Raw genomic sequence first — 25,244 nt, forward strand, 5'->3', positions numbered from 1 at the left:
CAGTTAGGTGCATCTTGTAGATGACCTCAGTTCAATTTCTAGCACCCATGTCAGGCGGCTCACAACTGCCTGTAACTCCAGCTCTAGGAGACCTGGAATCCTCCTCTGATTATGTGTGGGTGTGGGTGTATACAAACTAGTGTATTCGTATACATACCACCTCTCCACATACATAATTAGCAAAAATATGAAAAAAAAATAGAAGTCATACACACGCACATATAGTTCGTTTGTTTGTTTTTGTTTTTGGAGACAGGGTTTCTCTGTAGCTCTGGAGCCTGTCCTGGAACTAGCTCTTGTAGACCAGGCTGGCCTCGAACTCCCAGAGATCCGCCTGCCTCTGCCTCCCGAGTGCTGGGATTAAAGGCGTGCGCCACCAAACCCGGCCAAGTACACTATATTTACACAGTTCCCACTAGCATTCCTGAGCATAGCGGTGCTTACCTTGTTCTTCTCCTCGTACAGTCTCTGAGACTCGGCCAGCTGCTCTTCCAGCTCCAGTACACTATATTTACACAGTTCCCGCTAGCATTCCTGAGCACAGCGGTGCTTACCTTGTTCTTCTCCTCGTACAGTCTCTGAGACTCGGCCAGCTGCTCTTCCAGCTCTAGCAGCGTGTCCTTCAGCGTGTCTACCTGGTACATGAAGTTGGTCTTCTCGTTGTCTAGCTGGGCATTGGAGACCATGGCCTTCTTGTACTTCTCCTCGACTTCAGCCAGCGAGTCCTGCAGAAACCAGGCCATCGTTTCAGAATTGCAAGAGGAGAACAAGGCGCGATTAAGCTAGAGTTCTTTTCCGGTCTCAGCCTTTGTTTCTTGGAGTAGAAGAGACACGGTGCAACCTCAAATGCACGGAGCCCACTTCTCAATGTCCTGTCCACTGAGGCAAGTAGCTTTCAATTGTGTGTGTGTGGGGGGGGGGGGGGGCGACCGTGGCCTATGGCTTGCCTGTGAGGAATTATGTTAACGATGTTAATTGAGGCAGGAAGACCCCGCCCTAAATGTGGGCTATCCCTAGGCTGGAGTCTTGGCTAGCATAGAAACCAGAAAGGAAACACGGACATTCATTACTCTCTGCTTGCTGACTGCACAGGCAACCTGACTAGCTGCCTCATGTTCCTGCTTCCAGGACTCCCTGATGTGATGGACTATATCCTTGAAGAGTGAACCAAAATAAACCCCTTTTCCTTTAAGTTGCTTTTGTTGTGGTATTTTGGCACAGCAATAGGAAAAGGGGCTAAGACAGCAGCCTATCTTCTCACTAAGACAAGGAGGTATGTGGGAAGCTGGCTGCTCAGGGAGGCAGCAGAGCCACTGACTCTCTGGTTCAGCAGCCAGAATCTTTCCCCCATGGGCCACGGCAGCTAAATGGGTTTCTGAAGTCATCACTCAGTGTGCGGATATAGCCTGGGAAAGAGCCAGGTAGGGATGGAAATAAAACCCTGCCACAAGCCACTGCTAGGCCACCCCACTCGGGCTTGGGAACCAGGAAAGAATCTGTGGTCATTGCAGATTTCTGACTCATGGGAAATCAAACAAGGTCCACAGGTCTTACTGGGTAGCTCCTGGAAAGACCAAAGTCATTTGTTTGAAAGGGCAGCCGTGGGAAAAGAGCCGTAAAGATAACACTGACAGTGCCCAAACATGGCTCCCACTCCTGTAGGCTCCAAAATATGAGCATTAGGAAAGAGATGCCAGGAAGGTGGAGGGGGCAGTCACCAGCAGTGGACTACCCAGAGTCTAACAGGTGTCAGCTCAAGCGTCAGGGCTGCGAAGAGACCCTGGGGAATCCTGCACCGGTCTAGCTCTGGGTATCCACACCACGACAACTAGACGTGGTACCATTGGATCCCAGTTGATTCGCTGGCTCCGTTTTCAGGTGAGTGAAAAGCCAGGGTCTTAATGCTTCTATTATATAGAAATGGCCTTGAAGATGATGAATTAGTATGTGACTTATGCCACCTGTCTGTCTCATGCTCGTTGCTATGGCGTTTAGAGGATTTCTTAGGCCCTTTCTGGGGAGATGAACAAGAAGGGACAGATCTGTATCTACTGCTCGACTCCAGACTTGCCATGAGCTGTTTGGTGGCTGTTGCTGCCTGTGCTTTGGCATCTGCTCCCTATGGCACCTGCTCACCCCAGCATCGTTAAGGAACTGGGAATCTACATTTCCTGTTGGCACGGTGACATCCTTTGAAGTCTGGGAGCAGTGTACACACACTCACTCACAGATACTGTTCCCCTAAGGACAGGTCGACGGCATGCATTAACCTTGAAGCTTCCAGAACACACATGTTAGGACAGCTCTGAGCTCAGCAAAGCAAACCGGGAGAAAGACCCTTGCGTGTGACAACTATGGAGAGCGAAGAGAACCAAAACTCTCCAGTGTCTGTCTGCTGTGTTTGCAAAATGAGACATTGGCTCTGAGCCTAGAGGGTGTTGAGCGCCACCCCACATCAGGTGGGGTAGGCCGGTCACCTTTTCCACTGTGTTCAGAAACTGCATTTGGAAGAAGACAGATGCACGCTGTGTTAGAATTTCCCATGCTCCCACACTCTCCACAACTGATGTCCTTCAGAGTGAGCATGCGCATAGGACTTGTGAGGCTTTCTAAAGTTAAGGCAGGTTAGTGTCACGGGCTCACACGTCCATAAACCAGTACCTTCATCTCTTTCAATCCCTGCATGTATTTGCCTTCCACATCCTGAATCTGGTCCTTTAACTCATTAAGTTCCTGAGGGAAACGCACAAAAGGCAGATGATGTCAAGGGAGAGAATTGGCAGAGTTCACACGTGCACCTGCGGCTTTCTTATGTCTGGGTGTGCCCCAGTATTTAGGCAGTCAGAGACACGGTTCCTTCTTTATTTTATTAGGCAGTAAAGGAAAGTGAAAATTAAGTTTCAGCATTATAAATATTAAAATTTATATCATCTTAATACAAGTTAGAAAATTTAGGTGTATCTTGTATTGTTTTATAAATTTTTAAAAAACGAGCAAAAAGAGTCTGGCAGTGTTGGTGTATGCCTTTAATTCTAGCACGTGGGAGTCAGAGGCAGGTGGATCCCTTGAGTTCAAGGATAGCCTAGTCTACAAAGCAAGCTCCAGGAAGACAGAGCCCCCCCCCCCCACACACACACAGAGAGAGAGAGAGAGAGAGAGAGAGAGAGAGAGAGAGAGAGAGAGAGAGAGAGAATAAAAAACTAAACAAAACGGCAAAAAATTGGGGCTGGAGAGATGGTTCCCTTGTTAAGAGGACTTGCTTCTTTTTCAGAGGACTTAGGTTCGATTATCAGCCTCCACATGGTGACAAACAACCCTTTGCAACTGCAGGTCCAGGGGATCCAATACCCTACTTTTGTCTCTGTGGGAACCTGGCATGCATGTGGTACACAGGGATACTATCCATACACATAAAATAAATAATAAACAAGCAAATCTTTAAAAAGCAGCAAACAAACACACAGGCAAGTGCGGGGGTGGCCGGAGAGATGGCTCAGGGGTTCAGAGTCCCTACTGCTCTTCCCGAGGACCCCAGCTTTGGTCTCAGCACCCGTCAGGTGGTTGGCTCTATTGCCACCTATAACTCCAGCTTCAGGGGATCCAACACTGTCTTCTGGCCTTGTGGGCACCTTGTATACATATGGCATTGATACACAGAGACACATAAACAAAATAATAATAACCTTAAGCAACAACTAGCCAAAAGAACACTGCCAAGAGTTTAGCTCCCTGTCTTCCTACCCCACAGACAGTGAGCTGCTGGGGGCAGAGAAGAACACATCTCTCCATGGTCTGGTACCTGAAGACATATCTGCCACAGACTAGTCTCCTGGCAAACACTTGCCAGGCAAATGGACGGTACTCAGGCCTAAGAACAGAGTCTAAGCAGGACTGTAGTGACCTCCACTTCCAGTCCGTAAAGAAAGCAACAGTGTTGGTGGCTGAGGATGTTGGGGTCTGGTGCGTGGCATTTTAGTGGAGCAGACAAATCACAACTATCCTGGCTTCCTATTTATAGACCATGGAAGCTGCGCCTCAGGTCGGACACCAGCAGCCACGTCAATCCCTTCTCTGTGCTCCTGGCAAATGCCAACTGGCTGCTTAGCCGCCACCAGTGGAGCTGGGTCCCTGAGAACCGGATTTGAGGACGGTGAAACTCTCCCACAAAAGTAGCCAAATCCAGCCCTTTCAGACCCTCTATCTTGCTCCGCTCCCTGAAGGACACACATTCTGGTCACCTACCCTCCACTCCTTTCCTGTTTGGGACACAATTGCTCCAGCTGCCTAACAGTACACACCGTGGTAATAATTAACACACAGTCCGGGCTGTGGCAGTCTTTCCATATACCGAGGAGGTCACCAAACACGGCGCCATCCTTGATGTCAAAGGTTTAACAGAGAATAATTTCTGTGTCATAACAGGACAAGAAACACCATTAAGATGCAGTGAGGAAGTCTACCAAAGGTACGCTACTAACAGAAGGGAGAGCATGCATTCTAGGTGAGGGAGAAGATGCTAGAGGGTGGGTACTTGCTGTGGTCCTGGATGGCCAGAATGTTCCATCGTCTAGAACATTCCAGAAAATGAAAAGTGAAGATGGCATGGCCCATGGAGAACAGAGAACTCATGGCCACAGAGGAGGATGCATGCTCCTTCCTGCTTGGGTACAAGCAGGTAAAGCTTCCCCCAGAGATGCTGCCTCCGTTGGGTCCAGTGTTAGGTGAACCATGTTTTCAGCCAGAGAGAGGAGATGGGACTGATCTCAAACCTCACAAACTAACTCTATAAATATGAAGACTAAGCAGTCTTCCAAGGGGTTCTGTTAAGTCACGGGTGAGCACAGTGTCTTACCTTAATTTCCCTAATGGACGCCTCGGTGTCCATGGAGATGGAGGTATCTCCACTTCCTCTCCGGGAGGAAGTCCCGCCCAGAGAAGCCAGCGTGGCAGCAGACAAGCTGGGCATGTTACGGGACCCCTGGAATGGGTAAAGAACAGATATCATTTGGTAAAACTAAAATTACCAACAAGCCGAACATTTCGGAACCTCTTCTTTCATGTTCCATTTTAGCTCCCACAGATGATCACTTCTGGTGTGTAAGTATGCGGGTGAGCCATGCGCAAGTGTAGGTAACAGTGTAGTGGCTACAGGAAGCTGCCAGGTGTCCTTTCTGACACTCTCCACTGAATTCCCTCGCGATGAGGGCTCTCATCGAGCCTGAAACTCACCATTTTGTCTAGACTAGATGACCAGCTACAATGCTGGGATTACAGGTACGTGTGAAAGCACCCATCTTTTTACATGTGTGCTGAGGACTTGAACTCAGGTCCCCAAGGCAGGCACTCTTACCCTCTGAGCTATCTCCCTGGCCTGAGCGCACCTTTTCTGTAACTCGGCTTCTATATTGGACAATCTCCCATGGGCTTCTGGCCAGTGTTAAAAGGGCTCATTCAGAGATGTTTCACGGCTGATTTGGGTTTGTCTAGTTAGCATTGAGCTAGCTCTTCACTGTCCCTCAGATTTCAACACTCACGCTGGATTCCTTCGGAGATATGACATCATGTGTGGTCACCTCAGCAGTCTCGGTCACTGAGGTCAGTCTCACCCAGGACCCTCTAGGTTAATCACTGGCCTGTGACAGAGGTTTCCAGAAAGCCCTTACCTTCTCAGTGAAGTCTTTGTCTGGTCGTTCTTCTACCTGTGGAGGAAGGTGACAACTGTCAAATAGTTCAAAGCACTGACTTGATCATATAAATCCTGCAGTATGACAAAGCCAGGCGGTGATGGTGCACACCTTTAATCCTAGCACTTGAGAGGCAGAGGCAGGGGGATCTCTGTGAGTTTGAGGCCAGCCTGCAGGACAGCTAGGACTGTCACACAGAGAAACCCTGTCTCGAAAAACCAAAAGAAAAAAAAACAACAACAAAACATTATCTCATGCTGTAATTTAAAAAATAAAAACAAACAAATAACCCTTTATAACAAACAAAGACTTTGGCTTTCTGCATCTATCCTTCCCATGTGGAAGCCTCTCTGAGACCCTTCCTTTCCTCAGATAGAAGCCGCCGTGGGATGCAGGGTGGCCTACGTGGCTGGAAGGAGATATGCACTGGTGCTGAGCCCCCAGGGAGACACCTGGGGTAGAAGGGTGTGCTTGGGTACCGAGGCTGAAGCTGACCTAAGGACTGTTCCTCCGGCCCTGGGAAGTCACGTGGGTTCAGCGCTGAGCCTCGGCCACCATGCTTCCCTCCCCAGTCCCAAGTCCTGCTTCCCACAGCTCAGAAGTTCTTAACTTTGACCCCAAGAGCATTTGCCAAACATGTCAGTGGCAAATACACAGATTCACCGATCTGAGTGGCACAGGACACTGTGGACACCTGTGCAGGTTTATGGTGGATGGTCCTGAAGTCACCACCATGCTCTGAGGTCACAGCTCACAGACATGAGTAGCAAGAGAAAGCGGTCACTAGGCACAAGACATCCAATGCCCAGCTCTCTTCTGTGTGTGTCCCAGTCTAGCCAGTACACGGAAAGGACTCAGCGGTCCTGCTGGACAGAGCCTGTGGACCCACTCACTGCCAGTCACGGCTGACGTGTGGAATAAGCACCAGATGCTGTATATTTTCACATGTGTGATCCACACTGGCTTGACTGTCCACTGTCCACAGTGGGCTGCTGAGGCAGGCCCCGGCTGAGATAGTTTTATCTCCCTGTCTACAGAGTTGGAGGCCGCCTCCGTTTTCCTTGGGTGTGTATGTAAGTATGTTCATGAGCACGTGTGTGCATGCGAAGGCCAGACTCTGACATACAGTGCCTTCTTCAGTTCTCCACCTTATTGTTTGCCTTATTATTTGAGACAGGGTCTCTCATTGAACCTGAGGCTTGCTGACTCAGTGGCCGGCCAGCAAGCCTAGGGCTCCTCCTGGGTTCATCTCCCCAGCCCTGGAATAACAGGTGTGGACTGCTATGCTCAGCTTTTGACATGGGTGCTAGCGATCAGAAAACTCCCATCATCATGACAAGCCCTTTACTGACTGAGCCACTGCCTCAGCCACTCTCCTTTCATTCTAAATTTTGAGGATGATTTTGGCAGAAAATGAAGTTCATGCTACTTGGGAATAAAAGTATTTCTGAAATACCAAAAATTTTGGGTAGCTAAGGAGAAGTAAGGTAGTTGGCACCCACTCTCCTGGGACATCAGTTTAATAACTCTTTTATGCCCAAAGCCTCATTCTTTAGATAAGTTGGTCTGTAGATGAATACTAATGAACACAAAGTAGAGATAGGCTATATAGGTCCAGCTCTGCAGTGCTGGGGATGGAACCAATGCCTGGTGCGTGACCACCAAGCCCAACCCTGGCCCCAAAAGTCCAGATGAGCAGACTCAGGCTGACACCTAGAGGGCTGTTGGCTTTTCGCTCCCGGGGTAAATATGTTTTCTCTAGTTCATCAGCAATGCATATTGTATAGGAAAGCTGAAGCTCAGATAGCGAGATAGTCGCAAAGATCTACATCCGCAAACGGAGGGGCTTTCACTACCAACTGGCACATACACTGCTTTTATAATTCACAAAACATCGAAGAAGAAAGAAAAAAAATCCAAACCATAGCTTGGTCAGGTGCGGTAGGAAATACCTTTAATTCTACCCTGAGCTCCCCCGCCCCACTCACATGGGAGGGAGAGGCAGGTGGATTTCTCTGAGTTTGAAGCCAGCCTGGTATATGTGGTTAGTTCCAGTCCATCTTGAGTTACATGGCCTCAAAAAAAATCCACATAGCATGCTATTCCATAGTTAAAAAAAAATCCTCTTCTCTAAAATATATAATGAATGCAGACTATGAAAAATCAGGGAAGGAGCTAAGTGGAGACCATTCAGAGAAAAACTGAAAACTGTCTTTCAATATAGATACATGGAATGTACCTTTCAGCATGGTATTTTGTTTTCCATTCCATTTTGTTTTCAAATTGACAAGGTGCATCTATCTATTCGCCAGCCTTTTTGAAACAGGTACTGCTGGGGCCCCATGAGATGTGACAAGGGCTGCTGTTCCTACTGGCTCCAGTAGATGGCAGCATGGACAGTTTGTCTCCAGTCAAGCCCGGAAGAAGTAGACAGTTGGACCCTCTTCACAAAGGGACAGAGAAGTAAACCAGATGGCATCCTTCACTCTGATAGAGAGTGTGCCCCCGTATCCTCTGCAAACAACACAGTGCACACCCATGGCTGCTGCATGACCTGCCGTGAGGGCTGCCATGGAGATAAGGCAGCCAAAGGCGGTGGACGGAGCAGGCGCCTGGGACAAGCCACCAGACCTTCCCTGCTTAGAAGGGCCAACAGTACCAGGAATCCTGTGACGTAGTGAGTATTTTTAACCTCCATTCCCTGTACTCAATATTTCAGATTAAAGTCGCACTAGCACGATTCTAAATGATGCATACGAGCCTTTTATAGTTACCACTGACTGTATTCAAAGACTACTTCCAAAATCTACGTGTGGTGGCACATGCCTGTAATTCTAGTGCTTGAGAGGTCGAGGCAGGAGGATTACCACGCTGGGCTACAGAGTCTCAATTGTCTCAATTTTCTTTAATTTTTTTTTCCTCCTGAAAAAAAGTCCCTTCTAAGAAACCTCGGTGGAAGCACAGATTGTGGCATCTTCTCCCTCCCTTCCGAAAGCAAATCCTTTAGGAGGACGCTAAATGTGTGCCCCATCCACACCACCTCAGCAGGCTTCTTATAAAGATCACGTGATGAGGTTTGAAACACTCATTTGTATGTCGCTGTCTGCTGGCCTATTCAAAGATGAAGAACCCAAGCAAGAACTGGCCCAAGAGAGAACCTCATGGCCCCAACTCCGGAGACACAGGACTGCATCAGACACTGGAAGACAAACAGGGTCCCCGAGGCAATGTCATTGCAACAACCCTTGCAAAACAAGTGACACAGGAAACACCACTCAGGGAACACCCATTTTAAGAGCTGCTTCCCTTCCAAGGTCAGTGGCAGTGGGGCTCACCATCAGTGTGGGAATGTTGAGTTTTATTACTTATTTAGGGTGTGTGTGCATGTCATGACATATGTGGAGATGTCAGAGGACACTTTGTGGGACTCAGTTCTCTCCTCCTTTCTCTTTCTTTTTCCTTCCTTCCTTTTCTTTTTCCTTTCTTTCTTTCTTTCTTTCTTTCTTTCTTTCTTTCTTTCGTTCTTTTTTTTTTTGAGTTAGGTTTTCTCTGTGTAACAGCTCTGACTGCCCTGGAACTTGCTTTATCGACCAGTCCTTGAACTCACAGAGTACATGGTATCCTGCCTCCGCCTAACCTAGTGCTAGGATTAAAAGTATGTACCACCACCACCGGGTTCCCCTAATTTTATTTTTAAGATAGAGTTTATGTAGTCTGGGATTCAATATGTAGCCCAAGATAGCCTTAACATCACGATGTGCCTTTCCCAGCCTCTCATAGTGGGACTACAGTCACACACCACCACACTTGGCGAAGCGATGGTTTTAAATCTACCACTGTACCTACAGAGGCATCTACCACTGTACCTACAGAGGCATCTACCACTGTACCTACAGAGGCATCTACCACTGTACCTACAGAGGCATCTACCACTGTACCTACAGAGGCAGGCTTGCTCTCCACAGATCCTGCCTTGCCTCTTTATGTAACAGGAGCCACAAGGGTCTTTGCTTTCAAATTCAAATGGGCAAACAGCTGGGCTCAGCATTTTTCTATGAATGTACAAGACTACATGTGTCCTGGCTCCCTGGAGACATTCCTGAAGATGTTTCAGGGTGGCGGAAGCTCTCCTGGATTCCAGTGGGCTGTGAGACTTAGACAGGAAGGTGCCGTAGGTGTCACCTGGCTCTGCTTGAGTGCGGTTCAAGCCTAGATCTCCAACCCCAGATCCCACCTCATTCTTAACACCTGTCCTCACAGCTCCTGCCCTAGGTGTCACCTGGCTCTGCTTGAGTGCGGTTCGAGCCTAGATCTCCAACCCCAGATCCCACCTCTTTCTTAACACCTGTCCTCACAGCTCCTATGACTGATGTTTATGTTATTTATTTGATGAACATCTTCTTGCCCACTCTGTACAGCCCATGAAGGGCAAGGGCAGGTCTACATTGCCTAACACTTTAGGCTCATGACCAGAATATTCGAGGTGCTAAATTAACACCGATTGGGTGAACTACAACCTCTTCAAGGAGAAGATTCTGGACATAAAGGATAGAAAGAAAACATGGTTCATCGTGTGTGTCTTGTGTGTAGATGTGTGTCTCTGCCCTACTTTTCCTTCTGTGGCTTTTCAACCAAAAGAAACTTGGGAGGAGAAAGATTTTGATTTGTACTCTCTAAGACAGTCTACCATTGAGGGAAAACAGGGCAGGAAACTGGAAGGAGGAACCATGGCTAGTTTTCTTATAAACCCAGGACTGTCTAGAAATGGTAACTGCCCTCGGTGGGCTGGGTCCTCCTATAGCAATTAAGAGAATTTCTTAAAGGTATGTCCAGGGACTAATATTACTCAGTTGAGATTCCCCTTTTGGGGAGATTCTAGGCTGTGTTGACAGTTAACACTAATTAGGACTGATAAGTAGAATGACTGTGGGGGTTGGGAGTAGCAATAGAATGAGCTGGAACACGGTCATCTGCCACCTGCATTGCAGCTGATGCCTCTTGGCTTTCCCAAGAATTGTATCGCTGGGAGTCCCAGGCTTTTAGTCTACGGATGTGGGAGCACATTAGTGGGAGAATGGATGACCACTTCCCTCAGTCTGGTGACTTTTGCTCCTCAGCGGCCCCACCCTTCCTCCAACCTGTAGTCCTGCCTCACTTCCCGTCTGACAGATGTGAGATGCAGAGCCTTGAGGGTGGCAGCTGGCTTTTGTATGTTCTTCTCGTCCCTGGGGAAGTACTAGGTCAGAGGTATTTTCTAAGAAAAAATACGGACACCAACAACTGTCTCATATCGTGGCTGAGGCAGCTCAAGCAGAAACAAATTATTTTTTTCAGGGGCAGTTCCTGATCCAGTTTCTGCTCCAGGCGTTTATATGTCTGTCTACATGAACCAAGCCAGGAGGGGGAGCTGTGGCATGTGAATCCCATCTTATAACTCCTGCCTTATTGCACATCCTGCTTGGTTCCCACAGAGGCCAGATGGGAGGGTCACTGTGGTCCTTCTATCCCAAGGGCAAAGGTTGAAAATCCTGGTACCCAAAGAGGTATAAAAAATGGAGCTAGCCCTCCCTCCTGCTGTTTTCAAGATTCAGTGTTAACACCTTGCTTTTCTGCGTCCTGGGGCTATTACTCCACTGGGGGTGGGGTGTCGGTGCGATTTGGGTTGGTTGGCAACAGAAAGTGTCTGTGAGCCTGTACAGCCTTGCTGGTGGAAAGAAGCCCAGAAGTTCATGTTTGGACTTGTAGGTGTTCCTGCCTGAGATGGAGGAGGAGGTCAGGGCAAGGGCCCTGGGAGAGGGACCTGGCAAAGTCAGTGACCATCCCACTGACGGAACAATCTCCTGGGACTGCCCTGCACTTACAGAGGTGCGAGTCACACACAGGAGGTTCCTTGGTCAGCATAGTGTACCGGGGAGACGTGAGGTGGGCAGGAGAGAGTCGGGAGGCTAGTCTGTCTTCCACACATCTATGCCCTGACCTTTGCTCACTAAATGAGACAACAGAAACAATGATCTATGGACTTTTGGGACAACAAACAGGTGAGGAGAGGAGAAAAAAATATCTACTGATTATCTGCAATGGACTTAGCAGGGGTAAGGGGTGTGACTACACCCCCAAGTGCCCGACACCCCAAAGAGATCAATTCCCTTGCCTTACAGGCTGCACAGATGTACAGTGCACCTCTGTGCAAAAACAACAACCAAACTTGTTTCATGTGTGTAAATTTTCCAAAACACACACAGCGGGATCCGTCTTCCCAGTCACAGTAATCGGGAATGTTGTCATATCATGACTTCATCGTAATACTAAAATAAATCCACGTGACGACAAAGAATCCTGTTTTGCCACCCTGGACAGAAAGTGCTCAGGCTACAGGGGTGGGGTGGGATGTGTGTGTGTGGGGGGGTTGTGGGGAATCTTTGAGAGTCAAGCAACAGACTTCTCTTGGTTATAAACCCTCCACTTGTTCCTTAAGCGCACACTCAATTATTATGCACAAAGAAGAGGAGTCTACACTAAGCTGCCACAGGAAAACTAGGTTGTTCCTAGTGACTTGAAGGCTCCTCATGGATTAGTGTGCATAGGTTACACTACCGCAAAGCCTGAAGCGCTCGAGACAGCCACTCTATTTTAGAGGAAAGACACATAACGGAGTAGAGAGGGGCACTGGGCCATTGAACTGACTCAGTGGGGAGGCTCGTAGCTGCAAGGGATCCCACTGGCTCTCGGGGGGGGGGGGAGCCGCTTCTGGTAGGAAACCCCACAATGAACTCATCTGTGTTAAGTAGTGCCTTGGCTCCCCTGCATTCTGTGGTGTAGGGACCAATCCCAGGCAATGCAGTGCTGGAGAACTGAGTCCCAAACTATGTGTACTTAGGACTGGGAGTTTTAATGAGAACTGATGAAGAGACTGACCTGGACTGCCTGCACTTTCCACCCATGGCTTTCCAAGCGTAGGTATCCACCCACAGCTCTGGCTTCAGCCTGCACGTGTCTCCCCACCCCAGGCAAAGCTGCCCAGCCAGGTGTGACACTACACACCTGGAACCCTGGCACTTGGGAGGTGGTAATAACACAGCGAGTTCAAGGCCATCTGGGGCAGTGAGACCCAAACAAAGGGACTGGGGAGGCGGCTCAGTTGGTAAAGTACTTGCTGTGCAGGCTTGATGAGGGCCTGAGTTTGATCCTTAGCAACCACTTTTTTTTTCGTTTGTTTTTTTAAGCCAGTTTGGTGGTGTGTACCAGTAATCCTAGCACTGAGGCATGAGGATGCTAGGTGCTTACTAGCCTGCTCAGTCAAATCAACAAGTACCAGTCTCAGTGAGAGACTCTATCTTATGATATTTAGGCACACAGCAACAGAGGAAGACAGCAGAATACGGCCCACAAAATCAAAACAAAACAATTCCTTGTTTAGATAATGATAAAGCAGCCTCAAAGAAAGCCACCAACCAATCAGGTGAAACTGTCAAACCGTGTAGGATTGGATCTTGGGGCCTTGGCTTCTCTGCTGCGTCTGGCATATGGGGAGCCACAAACTGGAGAGCAGGGCCTTGGTGACACCGTCTATGCAGTTTTTGAGGAAATGGGACAACAGGTGACCTCAGCAGCACCGAGAGTGGCAAGGCATTTACAGCCCTACACTTTATTTGAAAACTTGCCAGCTCTGATAACCCCCACTACTGCAAAGCCAATGTTAAAAGTCAAGCCCTTGAAATTTTAAATCGTAAAATACAGCACATCCGCACACGAGGCTCCTGTTTACATTCCCAGAATGGATTTTTCCCTCTCAAGCCTCGTTTCTAAGCATCACTAATGACGTCTGTTCCGTTATGGCCCTTGAGAAGCTGAGCAGCGCAGCCCTGACACCACCCAATAGTCTTCTAAACTCAAAACCATTTCCCAATCCCATTTTTCACTAAGACCCGAAATAAAATGAGAGGCTTCTAGCTTTACGCTGCATTGTTTCAAAAATGGGAGTCATTTCTAAGGGACGGAGAGGTGAAGGATAACGGGTGGGAGGCAAGGGGAAAAGGATAGGGAGGCAGAGGGGAAGGACGAAGGAAGGAAGCTGAAGGGCAGCAGGGTCAGGAAGCAGACTTACCACAGGGCTGGCCCGCGCTGAGCTGGCCCTAGAAGAGGCCCGGGAGCTGGAGTTGAGGTGGCTGCTGTACTCTGAGGGCTACCACAGGATGCAGAGATAGAAACACAGGAACAGGGTCAGCAAAGAGGTAAGGAAAGCAAAAGATGGAGCTTCAGTTAGTGTGCAGGTTAGCCACACACATACACGGCAGGGAGGAAAGACAGGTTAGGGTTAGGGAGCTGACAGGGCTCGAAAAGGGAGTTTGCACCTGCCACAAGATCAGGTGACCATCTATCAAGAATAAAATACAACAGCATTATCCATGGGATGCAGCTTCCAGCAAACACCGAGCATTGTTCAGTGCAGGTGCGCATCCCATCTCCTGTGTTCGCCTCCTTGGTACGCGACGGCACTTCGCAAGAGCCCAAGCTGCCTTTGGCTGCATCCCAGCTCAGAAACTAGCTAAGAAGAGGGCTGGCATTTCTGAAGGGGAGGTTTTGCTTTTCTGCCACCTTTCCAGGTGGAAACCGGAGAATCTTGTCTTCTGGGTGCCCCTGTCTACCTGTCCATTTAGGCTTCTTAACTCTTGATGAAGGATGATGACGGCCACCGGGCTGTAGCCTCTAAGCTTTAGTCTGTATTCAGCCACCTGCCCTGGGACAAAAGCCAGACTGACCTGTGGGCTGCGAGGCCTTGAAAGCAGCACCTTCACTGTGAACTGTAGGGACTCTGGATCTTTGGGGGTGTTTGTGATGCCATCTTAAGGACCAGCCCCCGTGAGCAGAGCACACATCTATTCAGTTTATGGTGGCTCTCCAGTGAGCAGATATGGCCTGTCACACTTGCTGAATGCAGGAACAAATGACCCCAGCTCTTCGCTAGTAATGGTCGGAGAGTCTACACCTCACGTTACCAGCCCAAGGCTCCCGGGTCAGAACACTTCTGAGAGCAGCTGGCCTGACTTGACCCTCCTGAAAACCAGCAGCTACATCATGTCCCCAGGCCCCATGTGCCATCATGCCCAGAAGTCACTGAGGGTTATACAAAAGCACTGGGTGTTTTAAAGGGCTGTGGCCAGCATGATCAGGGCTGCAGAGGCATCCCAACTACATCTCTTCACTGGATAACGACATGTTTGCACTCAAGTGTGGGGCGTACAGAGATATAAGGACCATGCCATGTTGTTTCCTTCCTACTTAAGGATCCTTAGTCCATTCTCTGACCAGCTGGACTGACTTGACCTTTTGGAAGAGAAGCATTCACGTCGTCAGGCCTCAGGTATCACCTATGTGGAGAAGTCAAGTGGCCAATGGGCAGCTAATGTAAGTCAGAAAGCTCTGAGTTCGAATCACACCTCCATCTCATTGGTCATGCGAAGGTTGTTAAACAGGAGTTAGGACAGGTCCGCATAGACATGCCCACCACAAAGAAGAGAATGTCTGTAAGGTCCGTCTCTGCTCTCACTTCCTGCGAGACAGCCTGCTCAGATGGGTGGAAACTCCTCCCAGGGTGTCAAGATTGGGTTACCACACACAAGTACTAGCTGTCTCAGGGTCAGGAGGGGACAGAGCAAGTCCTGCAAAGTGAGACCAGCACCAACCATCACAGCAACCCCTGGGTCTGTCCACACCCCTTTCTCCTTTTCTCAGGTTCAGAAATTCATTACCCATTATGTTACTTAGGAGCTACAGGTACTGAAGCGGATGAAACCCAACTAAGGCGAGTCTCTGACCTCGGTATAAACTGATGCACAAGGACACGAAATTAACAAGCAAAGATTTCCTGATTCCATCATCCCTGACCTTTATCACAAAGGAAAACACAGAGAGCGTTTCCTCCTGTGACATCAGTCACCATCCAGCAAACACCCGTGGGTCATGCAGCACACAGTGAGGCATGATGGGAAACATGAAAAGTGCCTTACAGCCCGAGAGCCACAGGCGCTTCCCCTTCGAGCCCCATAGAGGCTGCTCTCATCCATCACGGACGCCTGCGACAAGAACAGACTGTCAGGACAGGAAACACACTCCTTTTCACAGGACCACAGAGAAAATGCTGAAAAGGAAGGTTAGCAAGAATGATGTGTGCCAGAGAGAGGGTCCAGAAAACTCCATGCAGGCTCTGTGTTACCCTCTTCAGATCTTCAGAGAGCCACAGAGAACAAAAAGGTGTAGGAATCAGAAGGCAGACATTGAGTGGCTGCAAGTCGGCATGCAATTTCCCGAGAGTGTTGGAAACTGTTATTCTGAAAAACATTCCCCATGAGAATCGCCAATCAAGATTGAAAATTGGCAAGCAACCCAAACGTCCCGAAGATCGTCAAAGCAAACTCACATGCCGTGTCAACACAACTATTCTTGCGTTAAGTGGCTTTGGAATAAAACATTACGGCAATTATCGTTTCGATGTTGGATATTTTATATCTCTTCAGAAGTTGCTACACAGAAAAGAGTACTTGATTACCTTGAACATTGCATGCAGTTAATCAAAGAGAAAGAGGTTTACAAGATCTCAGGCAGTGATATCAAACCCTGTCCCATTTAAAGACACCTGAGTTTTCCTTATTCCTCTTTAGGAAATCCTGGCTAGCTTAGCCATGTACACATACATACCTAACCCCTAAGTGTGCAAGGTGGTGGAAAGTCCCAGTTATTAATACAATAACTTTGAAAACCTAGTTTTCTGCAGAATGTAAGAACCTACATTTAAAACTGGAAACTTCCCAAATTATATAGACATATGGAAATTTCCAAAGTACTATGGCAACGTGGATTAGAGTCTATTACGGCTGTCACTACATTCAGGAGCCATCTGTCTTTCTGCCAATAGGTAAATGTTGTCATTGTTTCCTTCCTAACAACCTTAACAAGTCTTCCAAGAGACGGAACAGGGTGACGGCTGTTGTCGGCAGGGAAAAAGAAAGCCCAGATCTGACTAAAGGGGACCAAGAAAGACCACAAAAGGGCGGGTAAACTATGAGTAAGTGCTGCTTCCCCAGCAGGGCAGGAAACGGGGCTCAGGGCAGGAGAGCATGTGCCACAGGCAGAGGGGAGCATGCAGGGCAGGGGTGGGGAGCACACGCACCCAGTAACTCCCAGCAGGCCGGGCAGCACGGCACAGAAAGGAAGGCTGCAGGAGGAAAGCGAATGGCAGGCTTTAGACCTTGGGAAAACAGCAACAGACAGCAACATGAAGGCTGCCACACCATGCAGTCAGGGTCTGGCAACTAAGTAACTATCCTACAATGCTTGGAAGGACAAGCCAGAGTTAAGGTATTGGGTTTTCAAGGGACTGGATATATGGAAATCCAACATTTACAGGAAAGAAAAATGATACAGTTTCCAACTAGAAAAACCACAGACTTTCCCAGCATCTCTGGGATGGGGCTAATGTTTTTCAATCGTTTCTGTTCAGATGGTGCTGGAAAAAGACTCAAAGCAAAGCCCACAGATGGACATAGTCACGGGGCCAGGTTCAAGGCCACCCAAGTACCTGATAGCTCAACCCTATATCTAGGATTGAGCCTTCCTGGGTTCAATCAATCAAGGATCAAAAATATCCGAAAACAACAGAACAAAACAAACCAATGTGCACTGAGCATGGACAGAATCTACCCGCATCATTCTCTGAACACAGCGTACCAACTATTCTACAACATTTACATATCATGAGTAAGCTAGAGCTGATTTAAAATTCACAGGCAGATGTGCTGGCGTTATGCAAATGCCACATCACTTTATCCGAGGGGCCTGAGTACCTTTGGATTCTGATATCAAGGGGGACTTTGAACCATGCCCTCAGGTGCAGAAAACTACAGAGAGAACGTGTCAGGAAGAGTATGATTGGTTCCATCAGGGTCACTGCGGCAGTCAAGAAACAAGGGGAGGGCTGGAGAGATGGCTCAGTGGTTAAGAGCACTGGCTGCTCTTCTAGAGGTCCTGAGTTCAATTCCCAGCAACCACATGGTGGTTCACAACCATCTGTAATGAGATCTGGCGCCCTCCTCTGGCGTGTGGGCATACATGGAGACAGAGTGTTGTATACATAATAAATAAATCTTAAAAAAAAAAGACACAAAGGGAGTGTAAGGCTGTTGCTGGCTGCTCAGGGCTGGAACTTCCAAAAGCCCAAGGGGATGCACGCCTGGAATACAGAGTAGCAAAGAGCTCTGAGGGTTCATGCTGGGATATAGAAGCAGCTTTCTGGGATACAGGACCCAGGTACAGAGCTGAGCCAGGACTTAGTACAGACCCGCAGCATAGGGTACAGGAAAGATGCAGGACCAAGCAACAGATCTTGTGAAGAAGGCAGCCAACCTTCAAAAGAACACGTGCATTGGGATTTATAACACGGCACCCTTGGGCTGCAAAAGAGCTCACAGGCCCAGAGCAACAAAGGCCCATTTTGGCTGGATTTGAACCTGGGCCTTGTGAAAATGGGAAAGGGGCAAAGAGTCTAAGAAATGCTCGGCCCTGTCCACTTCTCCAAGATGCAGAAGGCAACATGCATAGAGACCTTGTAGGTTGCTTCCTGGACACGTTTACAAAAGAAAAATATTATTTTTAAAGAGCAATTTGGAATCCCAAATAGGGGAACAATTGCTGGAAATGGAGAAACCCAAGAGACCAGTTTTCTGAACTTGAAGGTTTTGTTTTGTTTTGTTTTGAGTATATATTTCACACACCCCTTCTTTCCCTAAGGTCTGATTTTCCATATTAGGTCCTAAATGACATTTTTAGGAGATCGAGGAAAGTCTCCGCAAGCTTGCTAAGCCATTCCAAACAGCCTGAGCCCGAGCCCGTTGACTGCACACTGAAGAGATTGAAATGCCCTCTAAGCGTGACAGTCCCAAAGTGCTTTGCAGAGGAAAGAGTGAGGGAACAGACCCGGGTTCCATTCTGGGCAGACAGGGGCTTGGAAGCAAGGCCACTACTGGGAAGGCCGAGGTCGGAGCAAAAGAATCCCTGCAATGAAAGAAAACAGTCAAGTCGGGTGAGGTGCGTGGGGAGGTGTGAAATCACTCCATCTCACGGGTGGGTTAGGGCTGGAAACACAGAAAACTGTCTTCGGCACAACCACAACTTGCTGGGCAGGAGGGAAAGAGAGTTAGGGGAACAAGAGTCCATTAACTGACAGAACCAGAATGACTCCACTAGACTGTTAGGACTTTAAGTCAGTGCGCATGTGCAACACACACACACACACACACACACACTCACACGGGAGCATTGATTTTAACCAATAACAAGATCTGGTGGTTTTAGTTTTCATAATCTGAGTTCTGACTTTTAAAATTGGTGGGTCAAGTCCTAATCAGAAATGTATAGGGACCTCAGCTTTCTGCCTTAGGTTGGTTTCTGGTCTCACCCGCTTGGTGGGCATTACATAAGAATGAATTAGGCAGGCACACTGGCAGGTTAAGTGTCAAGATCCTGAGATCCAGTCTGGAGAAAAGTGTTTTATGTCTGAAGGGGCCAACTCTAATTCTGATCTTTAACTCTCAGGGTACAGGTTCTTTCTGCTAAATTAGTTGGGTTGGGCATGGGCTCTGTTTCACTTGGGTAAATCCTTTAATTCTTTAGGGATTTTGTTTCCTCTTTATTTTTTTTTTAATTTAAAAAAGATCGACTTATTTTACTTTATGTTTGAGTGTTCTGTGTGAATACACAAGAGTGCACTGTGTGTGCCTGGCGCATTTGGAGGCCAGAAGAGGATGCTAAATTTATGAAACAGCAATTACTGATGGTTATAAACTGCCAGGTAGCCCCTGGGAACCGAACCCAGGTCCCCAGCAAGAACAGCAGTGCTCCTAACCACTGAGCCATCTCTCCAGATCCTTCTCTTTGTTCTTTAAGGTTTACATCCATTCTGATGACAGTGCTGGGGAAATCGGTCTCACTTCCTCTCATTTATTGTGATGCTGGGACCCAGCAGTAATGGCCTGAATTCTGGGAATAACTCAGGAGTGCCCATCCCGTGGCTTATGTGGGCCTATGTCCACTTACCTAAGCTGGTTCCCTAGTTCGGTGAGTGGATGGGCCTTAACTAGAACATACCGGCCCCAATCGGTAGGATTCTTTAATAACTAGAAATCACCTGTCCAGGTCAATGCAGATAGCTAGACTAGAATGGATTTTCATGCCGAGGCCACAGCACCCCTGACAAAGTGCCACAGAGTGCCTAGAGAGGATCATTGTTTTCAGAGAGGAGTTGAGAAGGTCCAGGCTCTTCATTTCCCCACTTTGGATTGGTTCTAACCAGAAAACAAAATACACAAGCATGCCATTGGTTCACTCATGGTAGTGGGCTGAATGTGACAACTTATGCTCAACACAGGACAGTGGTAAGTCTGAATGATGTAGCACGTGTTAATTTCTCTCAGAATTCAGTAGAACAGCCATTCCAAGACGGGGAGGGGGGACCCCACACACAAGGGTGCATGCTACAAAACCTGCAGTTTCTGTAGAGAGGATGTGAAAGATTTAAATGGGAACCAACCAACTTCTCCTCCCTGGAGGACGACAAAGCGGAGACTCTGCCATCGCCGCCGCCACTGTAGCTGGAATTCTGAGTACCAAAAAGGGAGCGTTTGTGAGCGGTGAGTGCTTCCTTACCCTGCCCATTCCCACAGCAAGCATAGGCACCCCAGTGTGAGGACCCAGGAACTCTGGTTCACCTGAAGGATTGCAGCATAAATTCCTAGCAAGTGAGCCCAAATGTCTGAGCTGTGAGGCGGAGCTCTGTCCCCACAAACCTGAGTGCTTCATTATTGCTAGCCAGTTGTTTACCGAATCTTCTGTCAAACCACCCAAGACCTGGTAAACCTAACTCTCCTCTTTGCCTATCTCCTTAGGTAGTTAACAGCCTTCCTATTGCAAAAAAAAAAAAAAAAAAAAAATTCAGCCTTTCTTCTGCTTAGTCCAGCCCCTTGATGCAGAGAGGCAGGGGGAGGCCGAGAACCAGCTCCCACATCTGCCGTGGAGGCAGCTGGCGTTGTGTATGCTCTGTAGAGCATGTGGGGGAGGCGGAGGCGACACTGCACAGGAGACAGGAGACTTGGTAATCAAGCAGGGAGGAGGCAGACATTCCCAAGCTTGTATCAGGCAGGTGTCTGGTTCTTTTGCATCTGGAAAGCTCCTCTCTCTGTCTACTCTTTCCTCCAGAGTCCCCCACAGGCTCAGAGCTTCTTCAGTGTAACTAGATGAAGGTTATTTTGTTCTTGGGTCATGTGATTCTCTCTAGCTACTTGTTAGACCAATTTTATGTCCAGTTTCTCTCCGTGAGCCGTTTTGTAATCAGGCGTTAGCTTTTGACTTGCAGAGGCATTGCCTAAACCTTGACTAAATCATAAAGCACACCTGTACTGGATGTATGTATGACACAGAGATGTCACCCCGAGCCACGGATGTGTAGAGAGGAGTGTTACCATTGGAAGGAAGCTCGACCTAAGAACTGCCAAATAACCTCAGTTATGGCAAAACACCATGAGGGAAAGCCACGACCGGCCAGTATTGGGAAACACTGCAGCTCTTATCGCTTATGCTGACAGCCATTTCTGCAGGCTTGCTGAGCACAGTCGGCCACAGAAGGACATGCACAGGCAGCGACTGCAGGTTTGTGTCCCTGCAGGGCCCAGCTGCCTTCACTACTCAGCAGGTGTCAGTGTGAAGAGTGACAGAAGCCTTTAACTAGGAGTGCTCTGAAGTCTGGAACTAGAAAAGGTTTAGGGGGTCATAGAAAAAGCACAGGTAATTAATTCTAAGCAGGTCTGAGAAGGCTCAAGCAACCTGTTCTACCAGTTTGGGAAAGCTGAAACTGTTAGCTCTGTGTGTGTGTGTGTGTGTGTGTGTGTGTGTGTGTGTGTGTGAGAGAGAGAGAGAGAGAGAGAGAGAGAGAGACAGAGAGAGAGAGAGAGATATCTAAAGAGCCTAGAAATGGAATTGAATTGACTAAATGCTATCTTAATATAATTAAAATAGATTAAATTTTACACAAGAAACATTACCAGAAGGGGAAAATGACATTAAAAACAGGAAGGTACTAGGTCATTTAACTCAGATTAATCTGTTTGGATCTTGTGGCTTAATTAAAATGTGTCCAATTTAACCTTCTGAAATGTCCAACGGCTACACCCTTGACAGAGTCCAGGCCTCTCTCGAGCTCTGGCCTTCTCTCTGTCTCTCCTTGCACTGCTCCGGCTTGTTCGTCACTAGAACGCTTGCCTCCCACCCTTAACCGTGAGCACCTAAGACGTCAGAATTCTGTGTAGGCTCTCACATGTGCATTTTTAAGACAAACATCAAAACATAAACATTAAAGCTTGAAATATGGAAAACTGAAAATGGGGGACTTCCATCCACGTGAGAGTCGATTCGCCAAAAGACATGCATATGAAGGCAACAGACAGTAGCAAGCTAATTCTGCTTCCTGGGTCTTTTTAGGAATGCTTATCAGCTTTTACCCTGTGTAACATCTAGAACGCAAACCATGCTAGGAATGCTAGAAGGCTAACATTCTGAGAATGTTAGAATGTGCTACAGGCATCGGGGAGGGGGAGCCAGGGTAATACAAAAAGAGCAAAGGAACTAAATTTAGCAATACATTTTAGACACGCTGAAGCAGCATCCCTGTGAGCACGTGCCATGCACGGTTGCTGTACTAACCCTGCCAGATCTTCTACTTAGGGACTGGGATCCGCAATAGTCTCCATCATAACCGTTAGTCTGTTTCAACAGAGAGAGAAGAGGTCACATCAGCATAAGGAACAGCACAGGTACAAACCAGAGAGCAACAGTTACCCACGAGTACACTGAGCCTTCTCTGCAGAGGGAATGAAGGGAACGGATGGGGCAGGCCAGGGAAGCACAAAGCCTGGCCACCCCCAAAGTTCCAGCAAGCCTCTCACTCCACTGCGACTCAGACAAAGTCCGGCAATCGTGTCACCAGTGACATTCCCTCCTGTGAGTGAGGCTCATGGCCTGACGTAGTTGCTTTTCTGGACAATTTTCTTACGCGTATGTGTGCTCATGTATGCTTTTGTGTGTGTGTGTGTGTGTGTGTGTACACGCGCGTGCATACATGCATGTGTTTGTTTATGTGTGTGTAAGTAATCTTATGTCCAGTCTTAGGAAACTCTAGATTTCAAGAAGGCTGAACACCAGACTAGAGGGCAGGGACCTGCCCAAGTCAGGTAGGTCAGTTAGATTCCAGGTAAGGATGGGAAAATATAGCCCTAATGAAACCATGTCCCTAAGATTTATAATAGTGTCCTGTGACCTGTAACTAAAGGCAGAAGTCTCCTGAGAAAGGACTAGTAAACTCCGGGAGTCACCTTTCAGTCACCCACTCTTCCTCTTTGTGTTTCTAGGTGAGATGGGAAGGCAGACTTAATGATGCTATCATATGTCCTCTAGGAAGAAACCAAACCAGATCATCTGAAGGCTGGACATACCTGGTCTGCCTGGCTCCCTTGCCCCCCCCCCCCCCAAGCAAGGGCCATCTAACACGCTCCACTGCATCTACAGGGAATGGTCTATTTTACTGTATAAAGGAATGATGTATGAGGTGAAAACCATCAGAGACCAAAGCAGCTTCAAAGACGGGAAAAGGAACAGTGGCCTCACATCTGGTGAAGATGGACAGGGGTTTATCTGTCTTACGCCTCAGAGGCTCAAGTGGCGAATGTAAAGTCTGCCCTGGGCCCTTGGGGAAGTTATTCAATCCACCCACACTTTCATAGCCGTGACAATCTGCACCAGAACGAATAAATTACAGGGCCATGATGAGGGGGACATGAGTGCCTGTGGGTCTCCTGGACGCCCACATTAGCCTCTGCAGGCACCTGATGGTCACACCAGAAGGTAGGAGGAGGGCTTGGCCCTGGCAGATCCTCACTCCAGGAAAGCGGGGGTGTGGTGTGCTTAGCCTGTACTAGATAGTCATGGCACCAGGCTTTCTGAAGGACAGTACTTGCTGTCTGTTTCTCTGTGTAAGTCATAGGCACATTCAGAGGTCATTGAAATGGGAAACAAAACAAGAAAGGTTAGTTAAAACTTGTGAATGACACACTTGATGCATTCAAATTAATTTTCAAAAGAAAAGACAAAGGCGGGATGGTGGTGGTGCTTGCCTTTAATCCCAGCACCTGGATAACAGAGGCAGGAGGATCTCTCTGAGTTCGAGGTCAGCCTGGTCTACAGAGAAAGTTTGCAAGTTCCAGGATAGCCGGGCAGACACAAAGTGAAACCCTGTCTTCAAAAGAAAAAAGAAAGAGAAAACACACTAAATGAAATCCAAAAATGCCCTTGGACACGGCTAAAATTCACACACAGCCCATGGACTAGGCCTCGAAACCGACTCTGAGTTTAAAATACAAAGGATGATATCTAGAAACAAGTTTAAATGCATTTGATTCCTTAAGGGTGTGAGGAGCTGCTAGTTTCACAGTAAGCTGTGGCCATGCTCCGTGGCTAGGGGACAGGCGCTGTCGGGGCACACCCTGAGTCTTAGGCCTTGTCCTGGGCTTCCTCCTAGCTGGCTTGCCTCACCAGGCGAGGGCTGTTACAGTGGTACTGTGGAAGACAGGGTAAGAGCTCTGTGGGAAGCCTGGGGGATCACACACGCTCAGCAGATACGTGGCACAATTTATTAATGATCGGCATTAAACATAAATGTAAATTTTCCAAATAATTTTGAGATGGAGAATACATGAAGCCCAGGGGCTCTGAGATTTTTTTTTAAAAAAATAATCACACCTGCGAAGTCCCAAAGAAGAGGTTATAGGTTTGCAAAACTCACTGCAGAATTCTTTTACTGTACACATTTCCAAGGGACGGAAGGCATTAGGGCTCTTAGATAAAAGGATCGTTTCAAGGACTTTATTTTTGTTGCTGAACTGGAGTCTTTCTCAAAGGTTATTTCCACAGCCAAAGAGCCAGCTTTTTATATTATTATTATTATTATAGAGACAGGGCTTCTCAAGCCTGTCCTGGAACTCACTTTGTTACCCTGACTTGTCTTGAATGAACAGAGATCCGCCTGTCTCGGCCTCCTCCATTGCCGGGATTAAAGGTGTGCATCACCACCGCCTGGCTGCCACCAGCTAGTACTCTTAATTTGAATGGTTATAGGTTAGGAAAGACTGGGGTCTATTAAGCAAAATGATTTCTTCACACTTAGTCTTTTAAAAGGACACAGAGAGGCCCCGGGAATTCTCGGTCTGATGGGTTCATTGAGGAACCCATAGTGGGTGGCCAACAACCGACACTCAGCACCCGCTAGTGAGCGGGGCCCAGGTACTGCAATCTATGCTTTAGGGTCCCATCCACAGGCCAGGAGGTAGGGGGGAGGGTGATGGCCTCATAGGGTCCTGGGTGAAGACTGGCAGTTGGACTTTGGAAAAGCACCCAGCAAGTTAGTAGAAACAGCACGGCTATCATCTGTCCCTGCACACAGTTAGAGTCACACAGCAAAATTAT

General features: G+C 48.0%; 1 protein-coding gene across 37 annotated transcripts in view; it reads right to left on the minus strand.

Moving 5' to 3' along the window:
- Window positions 1–25,244, minus strand: part of Lrrfip1 (LRR binding FLII interacting protein 1) — a 131,877-nt gene that overhangs the window by 24,703 nt on the left and 81,930 nt on the right. For 7 of the 37 annotated variants that reach the window (XM_075951504.1, XM_075951502.1, XM_075951505.1 and 4 more), the window contains 3 exons: window positions 5,664–5,699; window positions 4,853–4,978; window positions 555–725 (listed from right to left, as the gene is read on the minus strand). In XM_075951504.1, coding sequence (XP_075807619.1) covers window positions 555–725; window positions 4,853–4,978; window positions 5,664–5,699 — 333 coding nt within the window. Of the gene's footprint in view, window positions 1–554; window positions 726–2,661; window positions 2,734–4,852; window positions 4,979–5,663; window positions 5,700–13,788; window positions 13,867–15,691; window positions 15,758–16,851; window positions 16,897–18,653; window positions 18,732–20,265; window positions 20,335–22,430; window positions 22,491–25,244 lie in introns of all 37 variants that reach the window. The other 30 variants (XM_075951494.1, XM_075951491.1, XM_075951468.1 and 27 more) reach the window with 10 other exon arrangements.

Source organism: Microtus pennsylvanicus, chromosome 17 (assembly GCF_037038515.1).
Source record: "Microtus pennsylvanicus isolate mMicPen1 chromosome 17, mMicPen1.hap1, whole genome shotgun sequence".
NCBI lineage: Eukaryota > Metazoa > Chordata > Mammalia > Rodentia > Cricetidae > Microtus > Microtus pennsylvanicus.